At 39.9% G+C, this 26,788-nt stretch overlaps 1 protein-coding gene across 2 annotated transcripts in view; it reads left to right on the forward strand.

Moving 5' to 3' along the window:
* Positions 1 to 7,689: 7,689 nt before the first annotated feature.
* Chmp3 (charged multivesicular body protein 3) overlaps positions 7,690 to 26,788 on the forward strand; it is a 46,003-nt gene continuing 26,904 nt past the window's right edge. The window contains 2 exon segments of one of the 2 annotated variants that reach the window (NM_172331.1): positions 7,690 to 7,755; positions 15,908 to 15,968. In NM_172331.1, coding sequence (NP_758834.1) covers positions 7,711 to 7,755; positions 15,908 to 15,968 — 106 coding nt within the window. In that variant the 5' untranslated portion in view covers positions 7,690 to 7,710. 2 annotated transcript variants of the gene reach the window in all.

The following is a 26,788-nucleotide window of genomic DNA, read 5'->3' on the forward strand; positions in this document are numbered from 1 at the left end:
AATTTCTATGAGGGGAACCAAAAGCTCTCCACAAATTCCTATCAAAATTACAATGATATTGCGCAGAGAATTAGGAAAAACAATCCTAAATTTCATGTTATGTGACAAAACTTTTCCTGGGGAGATAAAACACAAACATCTTCTTACCTCAGACAGACTGCCTGCAACAGACCAAAGTACAAATACCACTGTGGTGATTTGAATATGCTTGGCCCAGTGAGTGGCACTATTAGGAGTCTAGGCCTTGTTGGAGTAGGTGTGGCCTTGTTGGAGGAAGTGTGTCACTGTAGGGATGGGCAATGAGACCTTCCTTCTAACCACATTGGGGCCAGTCTTCTCCTATTAGCCTTCAGATGAAGATGTAGAACTGTCAGTTCCTCCTGCACCATGCCTGCCTAGACACTGCCATAACCTCTGAACCTGTAAGATAGCCCCAATTAAATGTCGTCCTTACAATAGTTGCTTTGGTCAATGTGTCTGTTCACAGCACTAAAACCCTAACTAAGCCAACCACCAAAGTCCATCTTTGTGAACCTGAGTTTTATTGGAGTTACATATAAGAGTGTAGGTGAGAGGTTACTTATAGGAGCAGAAATAACTCAAAGACAGCTGCATTACCCATCCCAGCATTGGTGACAGCTCACAAAGCTGGAACACACTGTGCAGATTGGACAGTGTTCTTTTCAGATGCCTGAGTTGGTCTAAACCTCTTCTTGCCCCTTAAATGGTTTCTACTTCTTCCAGTCTGGTCTGAGAATTTTCTTTACAACTCGGTTTGTAAACTGAAAGTCTTTGCTGCTTTTACTGCTTTCTTTGGTAAGGAGTGGTTTAGTGAATCTGGTCAGTTTTAGGGACCTCCTGAAACTACAGAGTTTACCTTCCAGGTAACACAGCATCATAAGGACATAGAATTAGTTAAGGCTATTCTAAATAAAAATAGCCCAGCTAGAGATGTCCCCTACAGGATTTCAAATCACAATATAGATGCATAGCAATGTAAACAGCCTCACACTGGGACAAAAACAGACATACAGAGCAATGGACTTCAATAGAAGACAGGGAAAGACACTCATACACACAAGTACAGTTATCTGGAGCCCAGAGTATGCTTTGTTAAAAAACCATGTCTTATCAAACAATGGTGCTAAGAAAATGGAGAGCCACATGCCAAGGAATGAAAATAGATTCCTATCTCTTGCCTTGCACAAAAGTCAAAATGGATCATGGACCTTATTAGAAAACTTGAAACATTTAGAGGAAAATATAGAAAGAACACTTCAAAACATCCAGAAAATCTTTCAGTAAAGGACTCCAACCAGCCAGGAAATAGTTGTGATATCTGACAAATGAAATTGCATGAACTGATAAAGGTCTTGTATATCATAGGAAATACAGACTAAAGACATGGTCCACACTATGGGAGGAAACTTTTAACATTTCTACACAAGAGTATATCAAAGAACTCAAAAAATTAATTCAGGCAGTGTTTAATCTAAGAATGGGAAGGCAGAGGCAGGACAACATTTATGAGTTCCAGGCAAGCCAGGGTTATATAGTGAGACTCTAACTCAACAAACAAAAATAGGAATTCAAAAACGTAAACACACACACCAAACCAAGGAAAAACAAACCACGCCCAATGAACAAATGGGCAAATGAACTGAACGTAGTATTCTCACATAGGAGAAAAATGTCAAATCCTTGGACATTAATGACCTGTGAATTAGAACTACATAGAGATTTCTTCTCACAGCAACTGGGACAACGTTCTCTCAGAAAACACAGAAGTACCACCATGACACTACTGTTAGATATATGCAGAGCAATCTTAGCCTACCATAGCGATGCTTGTATGTCTCTATTTATTACAACAATATTAAAATAAACAGTTTACACAGTCAGTAGATGCCCACCAATGGAGCAGTGGACAAAGAAAATGTGGTGTAGATGCTCAATATAGTGTTACCAGCCATAAAGAAAAGCAAAACTAAATCATCAGCAGGGAAAAATGTATAGAACTGGAGTAATCTCACCCTAAACAAACATAATCAACCAATCCAAACAGCACAATCGCCCCTAAAAAACACACACACACACACACACACACACACACACACACACACACACACAAAACACCCTGAGTCTGAAACACAAACACAAGTCAGTCTCTCTCTCTCTCTCTCTCTCTCTCTCTCTCTCTCACACACACACACACACACACACACACACACACACACACAGAGAGAGAGAGAGAGAGAGAGAGAGAGACAGACAGACAGACAGACAGACACACAGACAGGCATGGCTCATAGGAATATGACAACTCATAAAGGTACAAGGGGAAGCCCTGCATTGCGTTAGATGAGGTGTTTAATTTTAATTGGGGCTTTTGATTGCTGGATTTCAATACTTTGATATCTAGACCTTAGTAGCCAGTTTCAGGAGGAGGGAGTGGCCAATTAAGGGAATAGACCTCAGTGGCTAGCTTTAGGAATGTAGTCTAATGGTTTTTGGTTTTTATGCAGAGGGAAGGGGGGGGGGAAGGGCAAGGCCTGACAGAGCCACGTTCATCACCCTCAAGCTGGCCAGAGTCCTTTCAGTAGGAAGGAATCACGAGAGAGAGAGAGAGAGAGAGAGAGAGAGAGAGAGAGAGAGAGAGAGAGAGAGAGACAGAGAGAGAGAGAGAGACAGAGAGACAGAGAGACAGACAGAGAGACAGAGACAGACAGAGACAGAGAGACAGAGACAGAGACAGAGAGACCGAGAGACAGAGAGACAGAGAGACTGAGAAAGGGAAGACAAGAGAAGCCAATGGGGTGAATATGAACAATTCTTATGATTCATTCACCTGAAAACATAAGAGTGAAGCCCCTCAGTTTGTAAAATGAACATATACTAATTTAAACATGTAAAGAAACACAAAATAGTATTTATGTTCACAGATTAGCAATACTGAAATGTTCTTTGAAGTTTCATTCATTTGTGTTTTACATGAAGGTTATTTTGCTTGTATTTACATCTGTGTGCTACCTGCCTGCTTGGTACTCTGGAATCCAGAAGAGGAATCTGAATCCCTGGGACTAGAATGACAGATGGTTGTGAACCATCGTGTGGGAGCTGAGGATTAAACCTGGGTCCTCTGGAAGAGCAACCAATGCCCTGAGCTGATGAGTCATCTCTCCAGACTCCAACACAGAACAGTTTCTTTCTTTCTTTTTTTCTATTGGATATTTTACTTGTTTACATTTCAAATGTTATCCCCTTTCCAGTTTCCCCTCAGGAAACCCACTATCCCATCCCCCCACCCCTACTTCTATGAGGTGCTCCCCACCTCCCTACTCATTTCTGCCTCCCTGCCCTGGCATTTTTCTACACTGGGGCATAGAGCCTTTCCAGGACCAAGGGCCTCTCCTCCTATTGTTGCCTGACAAGGCCACCCTCTGCTACATAAGCGGCTGGAGCCATGGGTGGCTCCATGTGTACTCTTTGGTTGGTGGTTTAGTCCCTGGGAGCTCTGGGGTGTCTGGTTGGGTGATATTGTTGCTCTTCCTATGGGGTTGCAAACCCCTTCAGCTCCTCCAGTCTTTTCTCTAACTCCTCCACTGGGGACCTCATTCTCAGTTCAGTGGTTGGCTGCCAGCATCTAACTCTGTATTTGTCAGGTTCTGGCAGAGCCCTCAGGAGACAGTTATATCAGGCTCCTGACAGCATGCACTTCTTGGCATCCCCAATAGTGACTGCGTTTGGTGACTGCATGTGGATAGATCCCCATGTGTGGCAGTCTCTGGATGGCCTTTCCTTCAGTCTCTGCCCCACCCTTTTTCTCCATATTTCCTCCTTTGAGTATTTTTGTTCCTCCTTCTAAGAAGGAATGAAGCACCTACACTTTGGTCTTCCTTCTTCTTGAGCTTCATGTGGTCTGTGCATTGTATCTTGGGTATTCTGAGCTTTTGGACTAATATTCATTTATCAGTGAGTACATACCATGTGTGTTCTTTTGTGACTGGGTTACCTCAATCAGGATGGTATTTTCTAGTTCCATCCATTTGCCTAAGAACTTCATGAAGTTAATGTTTTTAATAGTCCTATTCATTGTTAGCAAGGACTGGGAAGGTAGGGGGGAGAAGGTATTCCAAGTCCTAGTTTAGAAGGTCATAATATTATAATGCATATGTTCAGGTTACCTCTATTCCAAATAAATCTGTGATGGTTTCACTATGTCAAAGCCCTCGAAGAAAAGATAGTATAGCTTAAAATTTCAGCAGTGTCTACACTTTGAACAGTATTTAGTCAGGTAAAAATGGAAATAAGGTCATCAGGGAAATAATTAAATCATACATTTTCTTATAGAGTCATATAGCTATAAATATTGACATTGATGAAAACTTATGTAAGCAACTGAAAGAGACACAGAACACACACACACATGCACATGCATAGCACATGCACACACATGCACACATGAAAACCACCCTCCTAAATAAACATAAAATATTTAATGGGCTAAAAATGAGAATTTTGGGGGTAGGTAAGGTTTAATATAGATTTTTTCCAGTTTTGAAACTAGACTTAAACACTTCCATTATACCAAATAATGAGAAAATTGTGAAGTAGTCAAAGGCTAAGAAGGTTTGACACAGTGTATACATTTTCCTCATTAACTTCCTGTCCTTTACTGGCTCCACAATTTTGACAGCTTCCCAAAGCTCTGCTATGATCTCTTTTATCTAGGATCCCGTCTTTTCCTTTCTCAGATGCTTCTAAACTGTAAGTAGCATAGTCTGTCTGTGTCTAGTACTACTGCTTAGGCTCCTAGCTGAGGGCGAAGTCAGGAGCGACTATCACATGTTCTCCCATCCCTCAGTTTTTAATTGATTTTAAATTGATGTAACACTCAAACACAAACACCCTACAGTGTCAAATGGCAGCTTTTAACCAACTATTTTCTCTTTCTTTGATTTTCTGTTTCTCATTTTAGTGTATTTTTTCCTCCCTGAAAATTATAATTCTTATGTTAGTTGGATGGGCCTGTATTTTGGGTCAGATTTCTACATCAATTATAATCATAGCTGAGGTAGGTCTCAGCCTCAGGTGAGTTTTTTCAACAGTGTGTAGAAGTTAGATCTGGTTCTTCCCCCCAGACCCAAATGCCCAGTAATATGACTCAGACTCAAAATATATTCACACATACCTTGGCCATATAGCTAGACTCTTATCTGACTAGATCATAACTTAAAATAACAATTATTTTAACCTATATTCTGCCATGTAGCTGGTTACCTATACTCAGGTACCATGAGTCAGTGTGGTCACCTCTTCCCAGGTCAATCTCCCTTGCCTGGCTCTATCCCAGAATTCTTTCTGCCTCCAGGACATCCCATGTTCTACCCTACCCTGGGCCACAGATTTTTAACTGACAGGTGGTGCACCCATACGACACATAAAACAGCATCTCAGATTTATCCTGTAAATTTCATGGTATATAGAGGGGCTGAAGACAATGTGGTCATCCCCTATATGTGTCTTCCCAGCTGAACCAATATGGTGGTTCCTTTGAAGCAGAGCTGGGACTCATTGTCTTGGGCTTCTCCTTGAGGCTAGGACTTGTGCTGGGGAGACTCTTCTGACTCTCCCTTTGTTGCGATAGAGTAAGACGAATGCCTCATATCTGCAGTGTCTTTAAGATTAGGCACGGATAGACTTTCCAAATTAAAAGAGGCAAGTTTGCTATAAGTAGAATTAGTTGTTGGAGTAGGAGGAAACGGCTGAATTGGCAACAAATAAACAAATGCCCTAAAAGCAAGCAAAAGTAGACAAATCCTCCACCTGCATGCACTGAGAACAAAATAACAGGGCATCCAACCAGTTCAGAATGAACCAATGGCTCACGGACAAAACACAAGGACGGCCCAGACTTAGGAAGAATTCAACACCCACCTGAAGCGGTAGGGCAGCTAGGCACAGAGGAAAGCTTCGTGTTGCTACCTGGTGCCCATTCGGGTGAAAGTGAAAACTAAAATGGACAGCGCGGACTGCAGCTGGGTCCATAAACATGCCAGTTTAGTTCCTTTGTATTTTAAAAGAAATTAGGACACAAAAATCAGTAAAGGCCAAGGAAGGAGTAAGAGGAATGGATGTGGACAACACATTACATTCATGTATGAAATCTTCATAACAATACATTTTAAAACATGATAAAGAAAGGAGTCTGATTTCCTCTCCACCCAGACAGTGGCCATATTAGAATTTAAAGAAAGCTACGATACAAAAGCCAGAACATATGCAGACTTAACTGTAAGATACACTAACTTGTTCCTTTCCAGAGGAAATATGATGATGGCCCCAGGTTGCCTCTGTTCTGTTAGAGAGTATTTATTTTTATTTATCATTAAGGTTTCGGTGAAGAAAATAGGGTTTTTAAAGTTTTCTCCATTGTACTGGCTAGTTTTATGTGTCAACTTGACAGAAGTTGGAGTTATCACAAAAAAAGGAGCCTCAGTTATGGAAATGCTTCCATGAGATCCAGCTATTAGACATTTTCTCAATTAGTGATCAAGCAGGTAGGGTCCCTTGTGGCGGTACCATCCCTGGGCTGGTAATCTTGGGTTCTATAAGAAAGCAAACTGATCAAGCCAGGAGAAACAAGCCAGTGACATCTCTCCATGGCCTCTGCATCAGCTCCTACTTCTTTTCCTGTGTGAGTTCCAGTCCTGACTTCCTTTGGTGATGAACAGTAATGTGTCTGTATTCGTAAGAAACCCTTTCTTCCCAACTTGCTTCTTGGCCATCTTGGCCATGGTGTGTGTGTGTGTGTGTGTGTGTGTGTGTGTGTGTGTGTGTGTGTGTGTTTTAAATATTTATTTATTTTGTGTATGAGCATTCTGTCGCTGGGCATCAGATCTCATTACAGATGGTTGTGAGCCACCATGTGGTTGCTTGGAATTGAACTCAGGACCTCTGGAAGAGCAGTCAGTGCTCTTAACCGCTGAGCCATCTCTCCAGCCCCATGATGTGTTTTTTTAATGAGAGGCAGTAGAAGTAGCTTCCTCTTCTTCCAGGGACCCAAGTTCCCTTGCACAGTTCCTTGTCAATGAATCCATTTCTTCGATAGGTGCAGAATGGAAGTCTTTTGTGGTATCTTATTTAAAAGTTAGTTTCAGCTGGACTTGTGCAGGTCTGTTTAACCTTAATCTCACAAGTGTAACAGATGTTACAATCTGTTGAATCAATATTTCTTTTATGGCTTTAGCATAAGCTCATTGCTAGAACTTTTGAGACTTCCTAAAGAGGGGAAAGAAGGTGATGGTCAAGTTTTCGAATAGGTGCTAAGAGGAGTACAGATTTGCAGTCTGTGAGATGATTCCTAGCCATAAAGAGAAACCCATCCACAAATATCTGGGAAGTGACTGTAAATATGCGTGACAGCGTTGAGATACATATTTCTGGATTAGGTGACAGATTTTGGGTGTAGGCAATATATATCTTATATTAAGCCGCCCTCATCAAGCGCAACGGTGTCCCCGGCCTGTAGAACCCCACCCAACTTAACTCTGCGCCTGCGCTGCGCGCGTGCGTACTACCCTTGCTGCCGCCGCGCCCTTCTCTGGGCGTCTGATTCCCTTCCTCGCAGCCCCGCCCAGGCGGCTGCCCGTGACCTGCCTGGGCGCAGGGAACGGAAAGTCGGAAGGGATAGGAGGAGTTCAGTTCATCATGGGGCTGTTTGGAAAAACCCAAGAGAAGCCTCCCAAAGAGCTGGTAAGGGCCAGCGACCGGGGAAGCTACGCGCTGGGCAGCGGAGGTGGGAATAGCTAGCTGCGCTCTCCGGCTGGCCCCCATTTCCGGGGCCTTCCACTTGGCCGAGGGGCCGAGGGAAGAGTTTAGGATTGGGCTGTGAGGAAGAGTGCGCATTTGCTGCTCCGCGTCCAACCCGGGTGCGTAGGGCCGGAGTTAGCACCCCGGCCTCGCTCCTAGGCGCTTGAGGCGCCACACAGCCCGGCCCTGAGGAAGCACTCTCCCCTGCGTGCAGTGGTACGGGCCGCCCGGAACCTTTCTCAAGCGCAGGCCCCGCCCCCACGCCGGTCTGCAGACCACCCGGAGGACCTGCCCCGACCGGAAGGTTGTGTGCGTTGAACCGGGTCGGATCCCCAAAAGGTCCAGGCATTTGCTGGGCAGGTCCGTTTCGCATTCACCTCTTAGTGCAGGGAAGCCCGACTTTCTGTTTACTCCAAAAGCTCAGTAGTTCTGTCAGGATCCTACCCATAAGAATGCTACCGAAAATAGTTCTGCCCCTACTCTGAATTCTTAGATCTGCTTGTAAATTGAGTTATTTTAGGAACCAATAATCAGCCGCCTAAGTTTGAGTCCTACTTTCAGAGGTCTCGGCTCTCTGATCTCGAGAAACTTGTCCGAGACTTCTTCTCGCATGTCATGTAAGAAGAGTGCTACTGCAGTAATTGGCCATTAAAAGCCATGCAGCTTGAGCTGTGGTAGGGGTAGTGAAGGTGCGTTCTTTACACTCAGCCTAATTACTGAGTTGCTCCAACAGTACCTACCAACACCCAGCATATTGAACGTGTGGGGTCCCATTCCAGACCCATTGAATCAGATTTTAAATTAGGACTATCCCCAGTGCTTAGTATGTGCCCTGATGTTTGACAAGCATTGTGCAGAAGTCAAACTTGTCCTTCAAGTACTTTAGTTTGATTACGGAAGTGTAGCTGTCAAGCCAGCCTCATTAACTCTGCCATTTTCTAGTGCATGTTTTATTTTTTTAGATGGGTACTCTACCAGAGGAGAAATTGACATCACCTCCTTAGCATTCACATTTATTATTATTTAAAATAATGGAAATGTTAAACAAGTAATGTACATACCAGGCATAAATTTAAATAGTCATGAGATTGTTTTCTTTAGACTCTATCTCAACTTACGGATGACAAAGCTAAATCCATATCTTCAAGAAGAGTATACAAATACCACAAAATGGTCTACATAATGTTCTAACGTGAAATTGTATGCTTGTCTCATTTAAGTTCCACACGCTCAGTTTTATACTAGAGAGCAAAATGTAACAGGGAATGAATATTCTTAATAAGAAAAGGTTTTAAGAGATGCAGTGCGGCCTGCAGTTCAACTACTTGGGTCGTCTGGGAAGGAGTCTTCCTGAATGCAAGAGTTCAAGGCCAGACTGGACAGTGGCTCAGAACGCAAAGATTTTAGGGAAAAGTTTGGGTGTTGTAGAATTTTTGAGACATTACCATGCATTCATTTTAAAAATATAATCCCCACATTTAAAAAAAAGGTAACATTTAAAAAAAAAAGTAAAGACTTTAAAGTTGACCATTTATCATCCTGCAAGGTCTGTGCCTTGCTTTTAGCTTTTTCCTGTGTCATTTTATGTGAAATGGAAGTTGGCTATAAACTTGATGAGATCTAAATTAAACAAGTTAATCAAGAATTTCTCACAAGGAGGCTGTGAACTTTATACTATATACATGTTAAGAATTAGTTCTGGGTAGAAATGAAAGAGATCACCACCACTCCTGAAGCTTGTCATGTCTGGGCAAGGCAAACTTCTATTATCAACCACGAAGGTATGCTCAGAAGAGTCAACCAACAGAGACAGCAAGTGCAGCTGGTTCTTATTCTAACTCAGGTGGTGACTGTGTCTTTTCCACATTGGCTAGGGTCTGACTTCATAGTCTGATTCACTCAGCTTGTCTGAAAAAGAATTGTCACATCAGAAATGAAAGAAGAAAAGGATCACTGCTTTGTCTACTTCCTGGAGTGCAGTAGAAGGCCTTTGTGTAAACAAAGGTGTTGAGATGGGAGTTTGAAATATTTGTATAAAAGTCTTACAAGGTGGGGAAGACTAAAAGATTTGAATTCCTTCGAAACACAAGTTTAATATTTCTTTAATAATTTTATTACTAATATAACTAATAAATTATAATAAATTATAATTGATTAAGACTTATTTAATATTTCTAGCATATTCCATTAAAAGGCATATGATAAGTAGTTTCATTTTGTTTTTTGTAGACAGGTTCTTGCAAGTCTGTGGGGTATTGTAATGATGGGTGTGGGAGGCCTAGCTCTCTGAGCTATGCCCTCCCTAGACAGGTGGTCATGGGTGGTCCTCCATGGTCTCTATTGCAGTACCTGCCTCCAAGTTCCTTCTCCTGACGCATTACAACTGTAAGCTGAAAAGTGTACCCTTTTCCTCCCTAAGTTGCTTTTGGTCATGATGTTTATCACAACAATAGAAACCAAACTAAGACATCATGTATCCCCGCCTTGCTTGGAATTATTGATCCTTCTAAGATATTAAGAAAGCTGATATTACCAGTGTGTACCACTGTATTTGGCTGCTTGTCTCATTAAAAATATTCCTAGTAACTTTGGTCACCTGCTTTCAGGTCATGTAAACCAGGTATCTAAGGCATGGTTTTTCTTTTGCTGCTATTCAATTAAATAGCACAATGGGACATGGACTTGCATTGAACATCTAAATTGGACCCATTAGATTAGCATCTACCAAATCAATATAATTTAATCACAGTTTGATTAATTGTAAGAGATACTAAAGCCAATTAACTAGCAAAGTGGTAACCAGTTGACTTGTTAAGAAACTGTAGTACCTGCATAGTTTTCTGGCTCTCCTCCGTTTTCTGTAAATGTCATCTGATCATATTGGTTAGATTTCTCAGAACTTGCTCTTCTTGGAGTTGCCTGATTTGTGATTGGGTTTTGTTTTGCTTTACTTTAATAAACTGAATTTGATTGGTCTAAGGAGTTTTTCTCTAGTATTAGAGAGCAACTAAGGGCTGCACATGGATTGGCTCTGTAGTTTCTCATTAACACTTTCTTGAAATTCCTTAGCATCTATCTGTACCTCTTTTCTGAATTGAACTGTCTTTTAATGGTTTCTGATTGGTAATTTCTTTTCTAATTTCATCATTCCTGTCTTAGTTGTTAGCTGACAGTCTTCAATAATATTGTTAGGCATGCTTGGTTACCTGGACATGCCTACTTTGTGCTGAAAAGGCAAGAGAAGTGAGTGCCCAATTGCTCTTTCTTTAATCACTAATGTTTAGAATAAGGGACTGGCATAATGCTTTCCAGAGATGTGACATGCTTTTTCTCTCCAGTGCCATTTTAGTGTAGTAGATTTTACTATGTGTATATGTCATAGTCACTTTTCACCATTATTTTGTGCGATGTTGAAATACAAGTTGGTCAGTGGTGCTAAAGAGTTTCTGTCACTTTTAAACATAATCTTAATGATCTCTGAGTGTTTCCTTGCTTCCTAGTGCAATATATATCTTGGTGTGATTTGTATGTTCCCATCTTGGAACCCAAAATCCACTATTTCTTATAGTGGCACTTATAATGGCAGTGCTGTTTAGACCCCAGAGTTTGGGTGCATATATGTTTCTTGCTACTGGAATGTGTTCAATTCCAGGTCTTTTTATGAAACATGAGTTGGATGTATTAAATTAAAAAACTGTGATGGCAATTATGAATTATATTAAACTAACCCTTTGCCAAAAACAGCAGAAGTCAACAAAAAATACAACTAGTTGAAAGCATTTAAAGCAGTGGGATAGCATTATAGTCAGGGTCATAAAAGACTGGGATGCTCAGTGACAGGCGCTCTCTCATGCTTAGTGCATTGACCAAGAAATGGAGACTCTGAGGAGACCTGTTGACAGACTCTGCGGCTAACAGATTGAATTTTGTGATGAATCAAGGACTAAGGATTCTGGCACATAACTCTGAAAAAAAGACCTCAGAAGTGACTGGAAACAGACTGGCATTCGTAAATACTGGAGCTGGTTGTAGTCAATCCTCAGCAGATAACCAATTGCCAGCCCACTCACGTTAGATGTTTGGTAGAAGAAATAGAAGATTTCTCTGGAAGAAGATGAGGTCATGTTCAAAGACTTAAATTATCCTGAAAATTCCCACATATAATGTTCAGAATTGATTTTTTAAAAGAAGACATTTATGTATAAGAGACTTTCATATATCCTGGATGCAAATTTTTTATAAGTTTTATTGGGGACTTGTTCAGCACACACCTCTAAATAGGTTATATCTCAAATTCCTTACCTCAAGCTCAGGGAACCCTGTGAAAAAGGAGGCAGAGGGCATAGATAGAGGACACCAGGAGAACAAGGCCCTCTAGATTAACTGAGCCAAGCTCATATGACCTCACAGAGATTGAATGAAGCGGCAAGCACAGGGCCTAAATGGGCCTGCCCCAGGTCCTCTGTGTGTCTGTTCTAGCTTTCTGCTTAGTATTTTTGTGGGACTTGAGTGTGTGGTAAGTGAACTAACTGATTCTTGTGCCTTCTCTTAGGCTCTTTTCCTTCTGTTGTTGGCCTGCCTTGTCTAATTTCAATATGATGGTTTTATTTTATCTTACTATATATTTTGTTATATTTTGTTATCTCTGGGATAGTCTGTTCTTTTCTAATGAGAGAAAAGGAGTGGATCTGGATGGGAGAGGAGGTGGGGAGAAACTGGGAGGAGTAGATGGAAGAACCTGTAATTAGGATAGTGTATGAGAAAACTTATGTTGAAACTATATATTTATATGTTATATATTATGTAATAATATATTTATTATACACACAGATATATAGTACTTTGTTTGGTTCTCAGCTTTCTCACATGATACCTACAACCATCCCTAACTCTGGATCCAGGAGATCTGATGTCTTCTTCTGAACTCCTTGGGCACCAGGCATATATGTAGTACAAGACATGTAGGCAAAACACTCATACACATAAATCTAAATTTTTTTCAAAAACTAAAAAAATGTTTTTTTTATTTATTATTGGTATGGTTATATCTTTTTCCCATTTGTGTTGTTTTTCTTTAATTATAGTCTTATGCAAAATAAAAATTCATACCTTCAATTTAAATAAAAATGTCAGCCCTTTTTCTTTCTGATATTGCTTATGTTTTTTAAAACTTAATTTTAAAAATTATTTTTAAGTTAAGTGTGGGTGTCTGGGTGTGGGTGTATACATATAAGTGAGGTGGATCCCAGGGCCTTGGCAAGAGCATGTATCCTAACTAGGGCCAACTCTCCAGCCCCATTTCTTTGCTTTTAGTTTGTTTATTTGCTTTTTGTTTTGTATTTTTTGTGTTTTGCTTTTTTGTTTTGTTTTGTTTCTTGTTTTAAGAAATCCTCTAACTTGACAACATCAATTCTTAGACCTTGGGCTTGAAGAGAGGACTTCATGTTGTGTGGTAGGCAAGCCTTCTATCACTGACTGCGTCTCTAGCCTTCCAGTTAACACTGGTGTAATGAGTTTTATTTCATGGTTGTGTTTTGAATCCACCAGGAATTAGCTTCAGAGATTGATGGAACTAGGATTTGGACAATCAGTTTCTGTACGTCTTTTGTTTCAGCACTGGTTGTAGGTGATGCCTTCTTGCTGGTTTCAGTTTCCTTCACCTAGTTTGTATCTGGCATATAATAGCCTCAGTGAATGAATCTGATGGTCTCAACCATTCTGTAGGTTCCTTATGGTTTTCACAACATAGTCTAACTTACTATTGATTTTAAAAACCTTATTACTACATTCCTACTTATTTAAATACCTTAGATTTGTTAGTAAAGTACTGTTGAAACTAAATAAATATTTGTCTAAATTTCTTTTTTTTTTAAAGATTTATTCATTTATTATATATAAGTACATTGTAGCTGTCTTCAGACACACCAGAAGAGGGCATCAGATCCCATTACAGATGGTTGTGAGCCACCATGTGGTTGCTGGGAATTGAACTCAGGACCTCTGGAAGAGTAGTCGGGTGCTCTTAACCACTGAGCCATCTCTCCAGCCCCTAAATTTCTTTTTATCTATTTTGAATTTTCTTTACAGTATGTTTATATTTAGGAAACCTGTTTGTAGATTTTGTTGAACTCCTGGTCTCAGACTGTGTTTCTTAACCCTTAAGGAATATTAGAGTCATCTGGAAATGTCTAAAATGCTAAGTGTCATTTGGGCTGCCCCAGTCTAGTTAAATTGGTATTTTTTTTTTAAGATTTTATTTATTTGTTTATTATATATAAGTACATTGTAGCTGTCTTCGGACACACCAGAAGAGGGCATCAGATCCCATTACAGATGGTTGTGAGCCACCATGTGGTTGCTGGGAATTGAACTCAGGAACTCTGGAAGAGCAGTCAGTGCCCTTAAGCTGGGGAACCGAACCCAGGGCCTTGAGCTTCCTAGGCAAGCGCTCTACCACTGAGCTAAATCCCCAACCCCTAAATTGGTATTTTTTTATACATAAATATTAACAATAGCTAAAAGGTGGTGGCAAACTCAGATGACCATCAGCAGGTGAAGAGAGAACCAAGTTTGTGGTGTATGCATATAATGAGATGAAGGTAAAACATAAAAAAGATGACTTACATGCCACAACATGGGTGAACCTTGAAAACATACTATGAAGTGAAAGAATCTAGAACCAAAGGGCATGCACTGTATAAATGTTTTTATATCAAATAATCAGAACAACCAGTTCTATAAAGACAGAAAATAAAATCCTGGTTATCAAGGAGTTGGTAGATGGGGAGATAAGGGGTTATTTAAGGTGTGTACTATGTATGTTCCAAGGTGATGAAAAGATTTTAAGGGTTGGTAGCAAGTTGTACTAAATTTCACCATCAATTATATACTTTAACATGATTAGTTGCATATTATATAAATTTTGAATGTTAAACTTGAAATTTAATAGAAACACATCTAACTGATAGGAATTTTGAAACTGTTTAACTCATGTACTTGTGTGTGAATGTTACAAAGTTTTGTGTTCTGTTCCTTTACAATTAATATGGAATTTTTGATTAGATATAAATACTGAAAGCCCTTTCAGGAAGTGGCTGGTGGTGGAAGGGCATTGAAGTAGCAAAGCCACTCAGTTCTTCTGAGTCATGCACCAAAACACATCCAGTAATTTAATATAAATTTTACTTTTAATTATCCATCAGTGGACACCTCAGATTTTTCTTCAGTATGTTTGAAAAAAAAAAAAAAGAATTGGAGGGGTTGAGGATTTAGCTCAGTGGTAGAGCGCTTGCCAGGCAAGCACAAGCGCAAGGCCCTGGGTTCGGTCCTCAGCTCTGAGGAAAAAATAAATAAATAAATAAATAAATAAATAAAAGAATTGGAAAGCAGTTCTCTGCATGAGAATGTGTTAGTTATTAGAGTCCCTACACCCAGTATCTCCAGTTGGCTACATTTAGTGCCTCAGCGTTACCATGACAGAAGAAAAATAACATATAAAAAGATAAGTTCCCAACACAGGCAGAGTAGTTTTAAAAATAATTATGTATAAAGGATGAAGATCTTCTGCTGTCCTAAGGTTGTTCTTGCCCAGGTACCATGTAAAAAATACTAGCATACCTTCAAGTCTTCTAAAAGTGTTCTTCCTCCCTGCCAGACTGTAAACAGTTTGGAGTGCCTGTGTGCTGTGATCGAAGAGTTAGTTAAAAAGAAAAAAGAGGGGGCAGGAGAGATGGCTCAGAGGTTAAGAGCACCCGACTGCCCTTCCAGAGGTCCTGAGTTCAATTCCCAGCAACCACATGGTGGCTCACAACCATCTGTAAAGAGATCCGATGCCCTCGTCTGGTGTATCTGAAGACAGCTACAGTGTACTTATATATAATAAATAAATAAATAAACAAAGAAAGAAAGAAAGAAAGAAAGAAAGAAAGAAAAAAAGGAAAGAATGAAAGGAAGAAATGGCCCTAAAGATCTTTCTGCTGAATTAAAATAAATGTGTCTATACTCAATGTAGAATTAATATAGAATTTTTAAGAATGTGCAAAATTGTCTAGGAATGTTTGCTTTTCTGATGATTCCCTTTTAAAATTTTCCCCAGGTTAATGAATGGTCACTGAAGATCAGAAAGGAAATGAGAGTTGTAGACAGACAAATAAGAGGTAAATTACTATTTTAAGTTTTCTATTCTTATATTCTTATTCTTAATGCTCTGTTTCTTTTCAGTACATAAAAGTAAACTCACCTCTACATTGTAAGACACGGTTTATTCCCATACTGATTATGTGTAGATGTCCTCATTATTTTGTTTTCTTATTCTATACTCAGGATAAAAAAGATAATGATTGACACAAACTATTGTGAGGGAACAAAAGAAAGCTCTTGGTGCTTGCACATTAAATAAGTTGTGCATAAGAGAACAGCGCAATCCTATTATCTCTACTCTCTGCATATTTTAATATAACTTTAAATTCAGAACAATATATTTCAAAATAAAAGTTACTTTTTTTAGTACCATTTGAAATTAAGGTAAGTGACCAAGAAATGGTCATGCTTAAATTAAGGTTTTTTTTTTAAGTTTTATTTATCTTTGACAATTTCCTACATATAAGCAATGTATCTTGATTATACCTAACCCCAGATTGCCCTCCCATTCCTCTCAGGCAGTCCATGTCATCTTCCCCCATTTCATACTCATATCCACACTCCTCCCTGTAACCCATGGGGTCCAGTCAGTACTGTTTGTTGGGATTCTGACTGGTTTGATCTGTGCAGGTATACTTAGGCATCCATAGCTGTAATGAGTTCTGTGTGCAGTGGCTATGTCACATCCAGAAGAAGTATTTCACAGCAGTCCTCCACCTGCTTATATTCTTTCTACCTCTTCTTCTGAGGTATTCCCTGAGCTTTGAATGGGATGTTGATTTAGCTGTCATTTAGGGCTGGACACTCAGTAGTCATTTGTTCTCAGCATTTTGACCAGTTTTGAGTCCCAAGTTATGAGGCTATAGGAGAGTTCACTATTTATCACAAATCATGGTAGAATATCACTAATCTATCAACATGACTGTTTAGCAGGCCATCAATAGTTGGTTACCCTGTAGGACCTCAACATCCTAAGCCATAGTCTTTTGCCCAGGTGTAAAGTACCAGCTATGAATTCCCTTCTATGGATCAGATGACAAATCCAATTGAAAAGCTATTGGCTACCCCAGTATCCTTAAACTAGTGAGTGCTTTTTCTCTGGCAGGTCAGTATTGTAGTATGTAAGGTTTGCTGCTGAATAATGATATTGATGGCTTCCTTCCCTCCCCAAAGTGGCCTGTGTAGCACTTTCCAACACTGTAAAATTAGCCAGTAGGGAGGAAGTTCTCAGGTCAGTTATAGCTTGATTCCTCTATGTCTCATGGCCAAAATATCTCCTGCCTCAGCAATATGGCCTTACCATCTTGTTCTGGTGGGCAGCCAAAAGATAGTGACTATAGCCTGTGCTATTATAGTGCTTCTAGGGTCTCCCTGTTACCACAAGAAGTCATGTCTTCTGAGAGAAGTATTGTCGATCAATGCAGGTTAATCTGCATTTATATTTTTTGGAAATTAACTTTTAATTAACTTATAAAGTAATAAGGGTTTTTAGAGCCTTAGTTTTGGCTAATCACCTGCATGCTACTTCCCTGGTCTGTCCTATCCTTTCTTAAACCTCCAATATTCCCTTGCCTCTACTATTATACTGTAGGGGTTCTACTATCCTCTTCCTCCTTAAAGGATTTTTAAAAAAAAAACCTTGATGACCAGAAAAGTGTTGCAGGATTATTGTATCACGACTTTAAAAAAGAATTAAAGATGAGAATTCTATTCCCAGCTGTGTTCATTTTGGCTTTAACATTTCTACTTCAATTGTAAGTGAAAGTTTGAATGCATCAACTATGAAATAACTGCTTTTCACGGTAGACAGATGACCGTGAATACTGACAGAAGAAACAGAAAGAGAATCCTCATAGTCTTATCTTTTTGCTAGAGATACTTTCTTGAATGTGGCACATGGGAGGGATTCCAAAAAGAACATGGTGGTCTCGTTAAATTGAAGATTTGGAGATCAGGGCAAGGGAGGCTAAAATTTGTGGTAATGAGTAATAGAGAAGAGGAATATAACCAGGGAAAGAACTCAGATGATCTCCACAAGGTATGAGTCTGTGGCTGAATATGTACTTAGAGTGGTATTTGCAGAGACTGACAAAGAATAATTAACCAGACAGAACAACTACTAGGAAGTTTTAAGCTAAACAGTTCCTAAAGCTAACAAAGGGTTGGAAGATGGTTTAATTTTGCAAACACAGTAAAGAGATTTTGTTAAAATCTGGGACATTCAATACAGATTGAATTAAGGTAAGAATAAAGGCATATTTATGAGGAAAGCTTATGAACAGGTCTTGAAGTTGATCTGCAAGTGACTTAGCTGCCAGTCAGAATAAAACTTAATGCTCTTTAAAGGACAACAAAATTATGTCAGCTAACAGTCAGTCATTCTCAGTGCCAAGTAAAAAGGCTACTGCAGGGATATAGAAAAATGACCTACACAAGCCAAATAAATAAATTGGAAAATAGTAATAGATCAAAAAAAACCCAATTAAGCTTAAAAGGGATAAGAAAAATGAGGGTTTTTTCTCAGCCCTACTTTTAATAATGGTTCATAAATGCTTTTACCTGTCTTCTAGCCCACCACCCATCTCAGGTAGTGGAAAAGAAAGGTTATTAGGATACAGGGGCAGTGGACCGTTTAGAAATTGTTCTTTGGAGCCAATCCCATCTGTGTTGTCTGGAAATCAGCAGTTCAGTTCACAGGAATCATCATGGGCAGTTTGGTTTACTCACAAACCCTTCATGACTATACCAACAGTCCAGTTTAGTAGTGTCAGGATAGCAAACATGAACCAGCGGCAATAATACACTTAGCAGAGACAGCCAGGCTTCAGTGAATTGGCACAAGTCAGCAGGAGGGGCTAGGACCATCAGGGATGCCAGGAATTATATTGGCTATGTATCTCAAGCGAAGACTCAAGACCAAGAAGCATTGCAAAGCAAGCTAGATAAGCAAGCCAAGACCCATTCACTCTCTGTTGGTTCCTATTTATACCACCTCCAAATATGTGTCCTCCATGGGTCTTGCCTCACTGTTGTGTTGTGTCTCAGCATATGAGTCTGTATCAGCCAACATCACTCTGCCAATTGGCCTAAATCCACTGATGCAGCAAGAAGCAGCAAGAAGCAACAAGAACCTCCTGAGAAGTTTTTTTTTGGTGTGTTTTTATGGAGTTACAACAAATGGAACTCAGCAATGCATGTAAGGCAAACCAATACATCTGTATCATCAGTGAAGAATTGTTCATTACGTGTCCTTTCACATGTTTGCTTTAGCAGAACATCCTTTCACCTGTGTCTGCTTCAGTGAAACATTCTTTCATGTGTTTGCCCCAGCAACACATTATCCAACACACTGATTTTCTAAAGAAACCAGAAGTTTCCACTTCAGATATCTGTTAAATTTTGTTAATAAAACAATATAAAACCATAAGCCAAAAAAAAAGGAAAAGAAAAATTCCTAAGTTAAAGCAAAACTTCACTAAATGGATACAACAATATATTAGACACTATAAAAAAGATTGAAGATTGTAACACAAACTATGGTACCAAAAAAAAAAAAAAATCAACAAAGTTACTGTGCCTTCTGGATGTGGATGATGCTAAGTGGTTAATGTGTATAACTTGAGTATCAGAAGAATCAAGAGATCAGATGAAATTATAGCTGAATATTTTCAATAGGCCCATAGAGCCAAAAAAAATTATTCCAAAGCTGAATCAATTAGAGAAAACAACATTGAAGCACAGCATGTTTAGTTTACTGACTCATAGGACAGACAGCCTAAAAAGAAGCACATTAAATATAGGAAACCATGGTAGAACATTTGTTGCCCGAATATGTGAGGCTTGGGTTCAATCTGTAACACTGTAAGTAAATAACTACAGAAAACAGTAAGAATGGTTAAAACTTTATCAGAAATTATGTGAACCAGAGTATCTTCAATATGGTAAAGGAAGTTTTTTTTTTCTTTTCTTTTTTTTTTTGGAGCTGGGAACTGAACCCAGAGCTCTACCACTGAGCTAAATCCCCAACCCCTAGAAGAAAGTTTTATATTAAATTTCTATATATAAGCTGGGTGGTGGTGGTGCATGATTTTAATCCCACTAAATGCACTTGGGCTGCAGATGCAGGTGGATCTCTGAGTTCAAGGGCAGCCTGGTCTGCAGAGTGGGCTCAAGGACAGCTAGGCTTGCATGGAGAAACCATATCTTGGAAAAAAGAAAAAAACATTATATTCAGAGAGAATATTCTTCAAAGGTTAAAGTGAAGTTAAATATTTTTAAGCTAAAAGCCTGGCCTTTTGCCAGCATAAGAAATGTTAAAGAAACTGTAGCCTGGGACTATAGAGATGGCTCGGAGACTAAAAGCACTTACTGCTCCTGCAGAGGATCTGGGATTGGTTCTTGGCATCTATACTGAGCAGTAACTCCAACTCCAGGGATCTGATGCGCTGTTCTTGCTTCCAAGGGTACCTGCACACCTGATACTCAGTAGGCAAATATGCATATATGTAAATACAAAAAATCTTGCCCATGTGCTAGAGCCCAGGATCACAGGTGAGGAGACCACAACAATTGTCCCAACACGGTAGTAACTGGGACCCCTAGGATCCAAAGATGCATGAACTCCCGCTCAGCCAGTGGCACAGGTTCCTTCCAGTCTGAACCAGAGCCCTGAACAGACCTTGGGCACTGGCTATGCATCCACTTCTACCACATCTACAGGGAGCTTGACTCCCAGGTGTTCTGATAACAAGTAAGGAGGCCAAAACAACTGCCCCAACACCCAGAGCAACTGGGTCCCCCAGTATCCAGGGACCCAGGAACACCCACCCAGCCAGCAGTGCCGGTTCCTTCCAGTCTGAATCAGGACCTGGAGCAGACCTGGGGTGCTGGCTTTGCATCCACTCTTCTAACAACCAGAGAGCCTGACTCCCAGGTGCTCTGAAATGCCCAGGCTCACAAAGGAAGCTCAACTCCCAGGAGATTATACACAACCAGGAGTATTGGAGCTCTGACACACTCAAGATCACAGTTAAGGCCATAATATCTTTCCCAACACCCAGCATAACTGGGACCCCCACAGGAACCAGGGAAACCCAAACCCTGCCCAGCCAGAGACATGGTTCCTTCCAGCTTGCACCTGTGCCCAGAGCAAACCTAGAGCTCTGGCTCCCCATCCAGTCCTGTAGTACCCTGAGAAAGCTTTACTCCCAGGAGCTCTTGACACAACAGAATCTCAGGAGCTTGGTCACATCAGGATTTCAGATTCTAAGAGCAGCTTGACTCCCAGGAGCTCTGACACATTCAGGATCATAGGATCCCAGAATCACAGGATCACAAAGACAGCTAGAATCTGAGGAGTTCTAACACAACCAGGATCACAGGAGGGACAGGGTTCAGTCAGAGAGAGCAAGGACAGTAGCACTAGAGATAACCAGATGGTGATAGTCCAGTGCAAGAACATAAGCAACAGAAACCAAGGCTACATGGCATCATCAGAACCCAGTTCTACTACAGCAAGTCCTGGATACCCCACCTCACCAGAAAAGCAAGATTTGGATTTAAAGTCACATCTCATGATGAGAATAGAGGACTTTAGGAAGGACATAAATAACTCACTTAAAGAAATACAGGAGAACACGGATAAACAGGTGGAAGCTCTTAAAGAGGAAACAAGAAAAGTCCCTTAAAGAATTACAGGAAAACACAAGCAAACAGGTGAAGGAATTGAATAAAACCATCCAGGATCTAAAAATGGAAATAGAAACAATAAAGAAATCACAAAGGGAGACAATCCTGGAGATAGAAAACCTAGGAAAGATTCAGGAGTCATAGATGCACACATCATCAACAGAATACAAGAGATCGAAGAGAACACTCAGGTGCAGAAGATAACATAGAAAACATTGGCACAACAGTCAAAGAAAATGCAAAAGGAAAAAAACTCCTAACCCAAAACATCCAGGACACAATGAGAAGACCAAACCTATGGATAATAGGTATATGACATAGCAAAGATTCCCAATTAAAGGGCCAGTAAATATCTTCAATAAAATTATAGAAGAAAACTTCCCTAACCTAAAGAAAGAGATGCCCATGAACATACAAGAAGCCTACAGAACTCCACATAGACTAGACCAGAAAAGAAACTGCTGTCACATAATAGTGAAAGCACCAAATGCACTAAACAAAGGAATACTAAAGGGTAAGGAAAAAGTTCAAGTAACATATAAAGGCAGACCTATCAGAATGTCACCAGACTTCTCACCAGAGACTATGAAAGCCCGAAGATTCTGGGCAGATGTCATACAAGACTTTAAGAGAACACAAATGCCAGCCCAGGCTAATATACCCAGCAAAACTCTCAATTAACATAGATGAAGAAACCATGTTATTGCATGACAAAACCAAATTTATACAATATCTTTATACAAACTCAGTCCTACAAAGGATAATAGATGGAAAACTCCAACACAAGGAGGGAAACTACATCCTAGAAATAGCAAGCATGTAATCTTTTAACAAACCCAAAAGAAGACAGCCACACAAACATAATTCTACCTCTAACAACAAAAATAACAGGGAGCAACAATCACTTTTCCTTAATATCTCTTAACATCAGTGGACTCAATTCCCCAATAAAAAGACATAGACTGGGGTTGGGGATTTAGCTCAGTGGTAGAGCGCTTGCCAAGCAAACGCAAGGCCCTGGGTTCGGTCCCCAGCTCAAAAAAAAAAAATACATAGACTGACTGGATACATAAACAGGACCCAGCATTTTGCTGCATACAGGAAATGTACCTCAGTGACAAAGACAGACAGTACCTCAGAGTAAAAGGCTGGAAAACAATTTTCCAAGCAAATGTTCCCAAGAAGCAAGCTGGAGTAGCCATTCTAATAATGAATGAAATTCACTTTCAACCAAAAGTTATTAAAAAAGATAAGAAAGAACGCTTCATACTCCTCAAAGGAAAAAAATCTACCAAGATGAACTCTCAATTCTGAACATCTATGCTCCAAATGCAAGGGCACCCACATTCATAAGAGAAACTACTAAAGCTCAAAGCACATATTGCACCTTACACAGTAATAGTCTAATCAAGGGACAGATCATGGAAACAGACACAGTGAAACTACCAGAAGTTATGAACCAAATGGGTTTAACATATCTATAGAACATTTCACCCTAAAACAAAAGAATATACCTTCTTAGTTCCTCATAATACCTTCTCAAAAATTGACCATATAATTAATTGGTCACAAAACAGTCCTCAACAGATACAAGAAGATTGAAATGATCCCATGTATTCTTTCAGATCACCCCAGACTAAGGCAGGTCTTCAATAACAACAAAAACAACAGAAAGCCCACACATACATGGAAGCTGAAGAACACTCTACTCAGTGATATCTTGGTCAAGGAAGAAATAAAGAAATTAAAGGCTTTATAGAATTTAATGAAAATGAAGGTACATCATACCCAAACTTATGGGACACAATGAAAGCAGTGCTAAGAGGAAAACTTGTAGCTCTGAGTGCCTCCAAAAGGAGACTGGAGAAAGCATACACTAGCAGCTTGACAGCACACCTAAAAGCTCTAGAACAAAAAGAAGCAAATACACCCAAGAGGAGTAGATGGCAGGAAATAATCAAACTCAGGGCGGAAATCAATGAAGTAGAAACAAAAAGAACTATAAAATGAGTCAACAAAACTAGGAGCTGGTTCTTTGAGAAAATCAACAAAATGGGTAAACCCTTACCCAGACTAACCAGAGGGCACAGAAAGACTATCCAAATAAACAAAATCAGAAATGAAAAGGGAGACATAACAGAAACTGAGGAAATTAAAAATATCAGATTCTTCTACAAAAGCCTATATTCAACAAAACTGGAAAATCTGGATAAAATAGTCAATTTTATAGACAGATATCAAGTACCAAGTTAAACCAGGATCATATAAACCATCTAAACAGTCCCATAACCCCTAAAGCAATAGAAACAGTTATTAAAAGTCCCCCGACCATACTGGAAAAAATTTCCTGAACAAAACACCAATGGCTTATGCTCTAAGATCAAGAATCAACAAATGGGATCTCATAAAACTGCAAAGCTTCTGTAAGGCAAAGGACACTGTGGTTAGGACAAAACAGCAACCAACAGATTGGGAAGAGATCTTTACCAATCCTACAACAGATAGAGGGCTTATATCCAAAATATACAAAGAACTCAAGAAGTTAGACCGCAAGGAGACAAATAACCCTATTAAAAAATGGGGTTCAGAGCTAAACGAAGAATTCACAGCTGAGGAATGCCGAATGGCTGAGAAACACCTAAAGAAATGTTCAACATCTTTAGTCATAAAGGGAAATGCAAATCAAAACAACCCTGAGATTTCACCTCACATCAGTGAGAATGGCTAAGATCAAAAACTCAGGTGACAACAAATGCTGGCGAGGATGTGGAGAAAGAGGAACACTCCTCCATTGTTGGTGGGGTTGCAGACTGGTAAAACCATTCTGGAAATCAGTCTGGAGGTTCCTCAGAAAATTGGACATTGAATGGCCTGAGGACCCAGCTATTCCTCTCTTGGGCATATACCCACAAGATGCCCCAACATATAAAAAAGACACGTGCTCCACTATGTTCATAGTAGCCTTATTTATAATAGCCAGAAGCTGGAAAGAACCCAGATGCCCTTCAACAGAGAAATAGATACAGAAAACGTACATCTACACAATGGAATATTACTCAGCTATCAAAAACAATGTCTTTATGAAATTCATAGACAAATGGTTGGAACTGGAAAATATCATCCTGAGTGAGGTAACCCAATCACAGAAAAACACACATGGTATGCACTCATTGATAAGTGGCTATTAGCCCAAATGCTTGAATTACCCTAGATGCATAGAACAAGTGAAACTCAAGATGGATGATCAAAATGTGAATGCTTCACTCCTTCTTTAAAAGGGGAACAAGAATACCCTTGGCAGGGAATAGAGAGGCAAAGATTAAAACAGACACAGAAGGAACACCCATTCAGAGCCTGCCCCACATGTGGCCCACACATATACAGCCACCCAATTAGACAAGATGGATGAAGCAAAGAAGTGCAGACCGACAGGAGCCGGATGTAGATCTCTCCTGAGAGACACAGCCAGAATACAGCAAATACAGAGGCGAATGCCAGCAGCAAACCACTGAACTGAGAATAGGACCCCCGTTGAAGGAATCAGAGAAAGAACTGGAAGAGCTTGAAGGGGCTCGAGACCCCTTATGAACAACAATGCCAAGCAACCAGAGCTTCCAGGGACTAAGCCACTACCTAAAGACTATACATGGACTGATCCTGGACTCTGATCTCATAGGTAGCAATGAATAGCCTAGTAAGATCACCAGTGAAAGGGGAAGCCCTTGGTCCTGCTAAGACTGAACCCCCAGTGAACGTGATTGTTGGGGGGAGGGCGGCAATGGGGGGAGGATGGGGAGGGAAACACCCATAAAGAAGGGGAGGGGGAGGGATTAGGGGGATGTTTGCCCGGAAACCGGGAAAGGGAATAACATTCGAAATGTAAATAAGAAATACTCAAGTTAATAAAAAAAAAAAAAAAGGTCTCCCAACCAGAAAAAGCCCAGGACTAGATGGGTTTAGTGCAGAATCTATCAGCCTTTCAAAGAAGACCTAATACCAATATTCTTCAAACTATTCCACAAAATAGAAACAGAAGCAACACTGCCCAATTTGTTCTATGAAGCCACAATACGCTGATACCTAAACCACACAAAGACCAAACAAAGAAAGAGAACTTCAGACCAGTTTCCCTTATGAATATCGATGCAAAAATACTCAATAAAATTCTTGCAAATCAAATTGAAGAATACATGAAAATGATCATCCATCATGATCAAGTAGGCATCATCCCAGGGATAGATGGATGGTTCAGTATACGAGATCCATCAACTTAATTAACTTATAAACAAACTCAAAGAAAAAAAAAACCACATGATCATCTCATTAGATGCTGAGAAAGCATTTGACAAAATTCAATACCCCTTCATGATAAAAGTCTTGGAAAGATGAAGAATTCAAGGCCCATACCTAAACATAGAAAAAACAATATACAGCAAACTAGTAGTCAACATCAAACTAAATGGAGAGAAACTTGAAGCAATTCCACTAAAATCAGGGACTAGACAAGGCTGCCCATTGTCTCCCTACCTATTCAATATAGTACTTGAAGTTCTAGCCAGAGGAATTAGACAACAAAAGGAGGTCAAAGGGATACAAATTGGAAAGGAAGAAGTCAAAATATCACTATTTGCAGATGATCTCAAAAATTATACCAGAGAACTTCTACAGCTGATAAACAACTTCAGCAAAGTGGCTGGGTATAAAATTAACTCAAACAAATTAGTAGCCTTCCTCTACTCAAATGATAAATAGACTGAGAAAGAAATTAGGGAAATGATACCCTTCACAATAGTCACAAATAACATAAAATACCTTGGTGTGACTCTAACCAAGCAAGTGAAAGATCGTATGACAAGAACTTCAAGTCTCTGAAGAAAGAAATCAAAGAAGATTTCAGAAGATGGAAAGAGTCCCATGCTCATTAATTGGCAGGATTTATATAGTAAAAATGGCCATCATGCCGGAAGTAATCTACAGGTTCAATGCAATCCCCATCAAAATTCTAACTCAATTGTTCATAGAGTTAGAGCAGTTTGCAAATTCATTTGGGATAACAAAAAACCCTAGGATAGTGAAAACTATTCTCAACAATAAAAGAACTTCTGGGGGAATCACCATACCTATTCTCAAGCTGTATTACAGAGCAGTC

Source organism: Rattus norvegicus, chromosome 4, assembly GCF_036323735.1.
Source record: "Rattus norvegicus strain BN/NHsdMcwi chromosome 4, GRCr8, whole genome shotgun sequence".
NCBI lineage: Eukaryota > Metazoa > Chordata > Mammalia > Rodentia > Muridae > Rattus > Rattus norvegicus.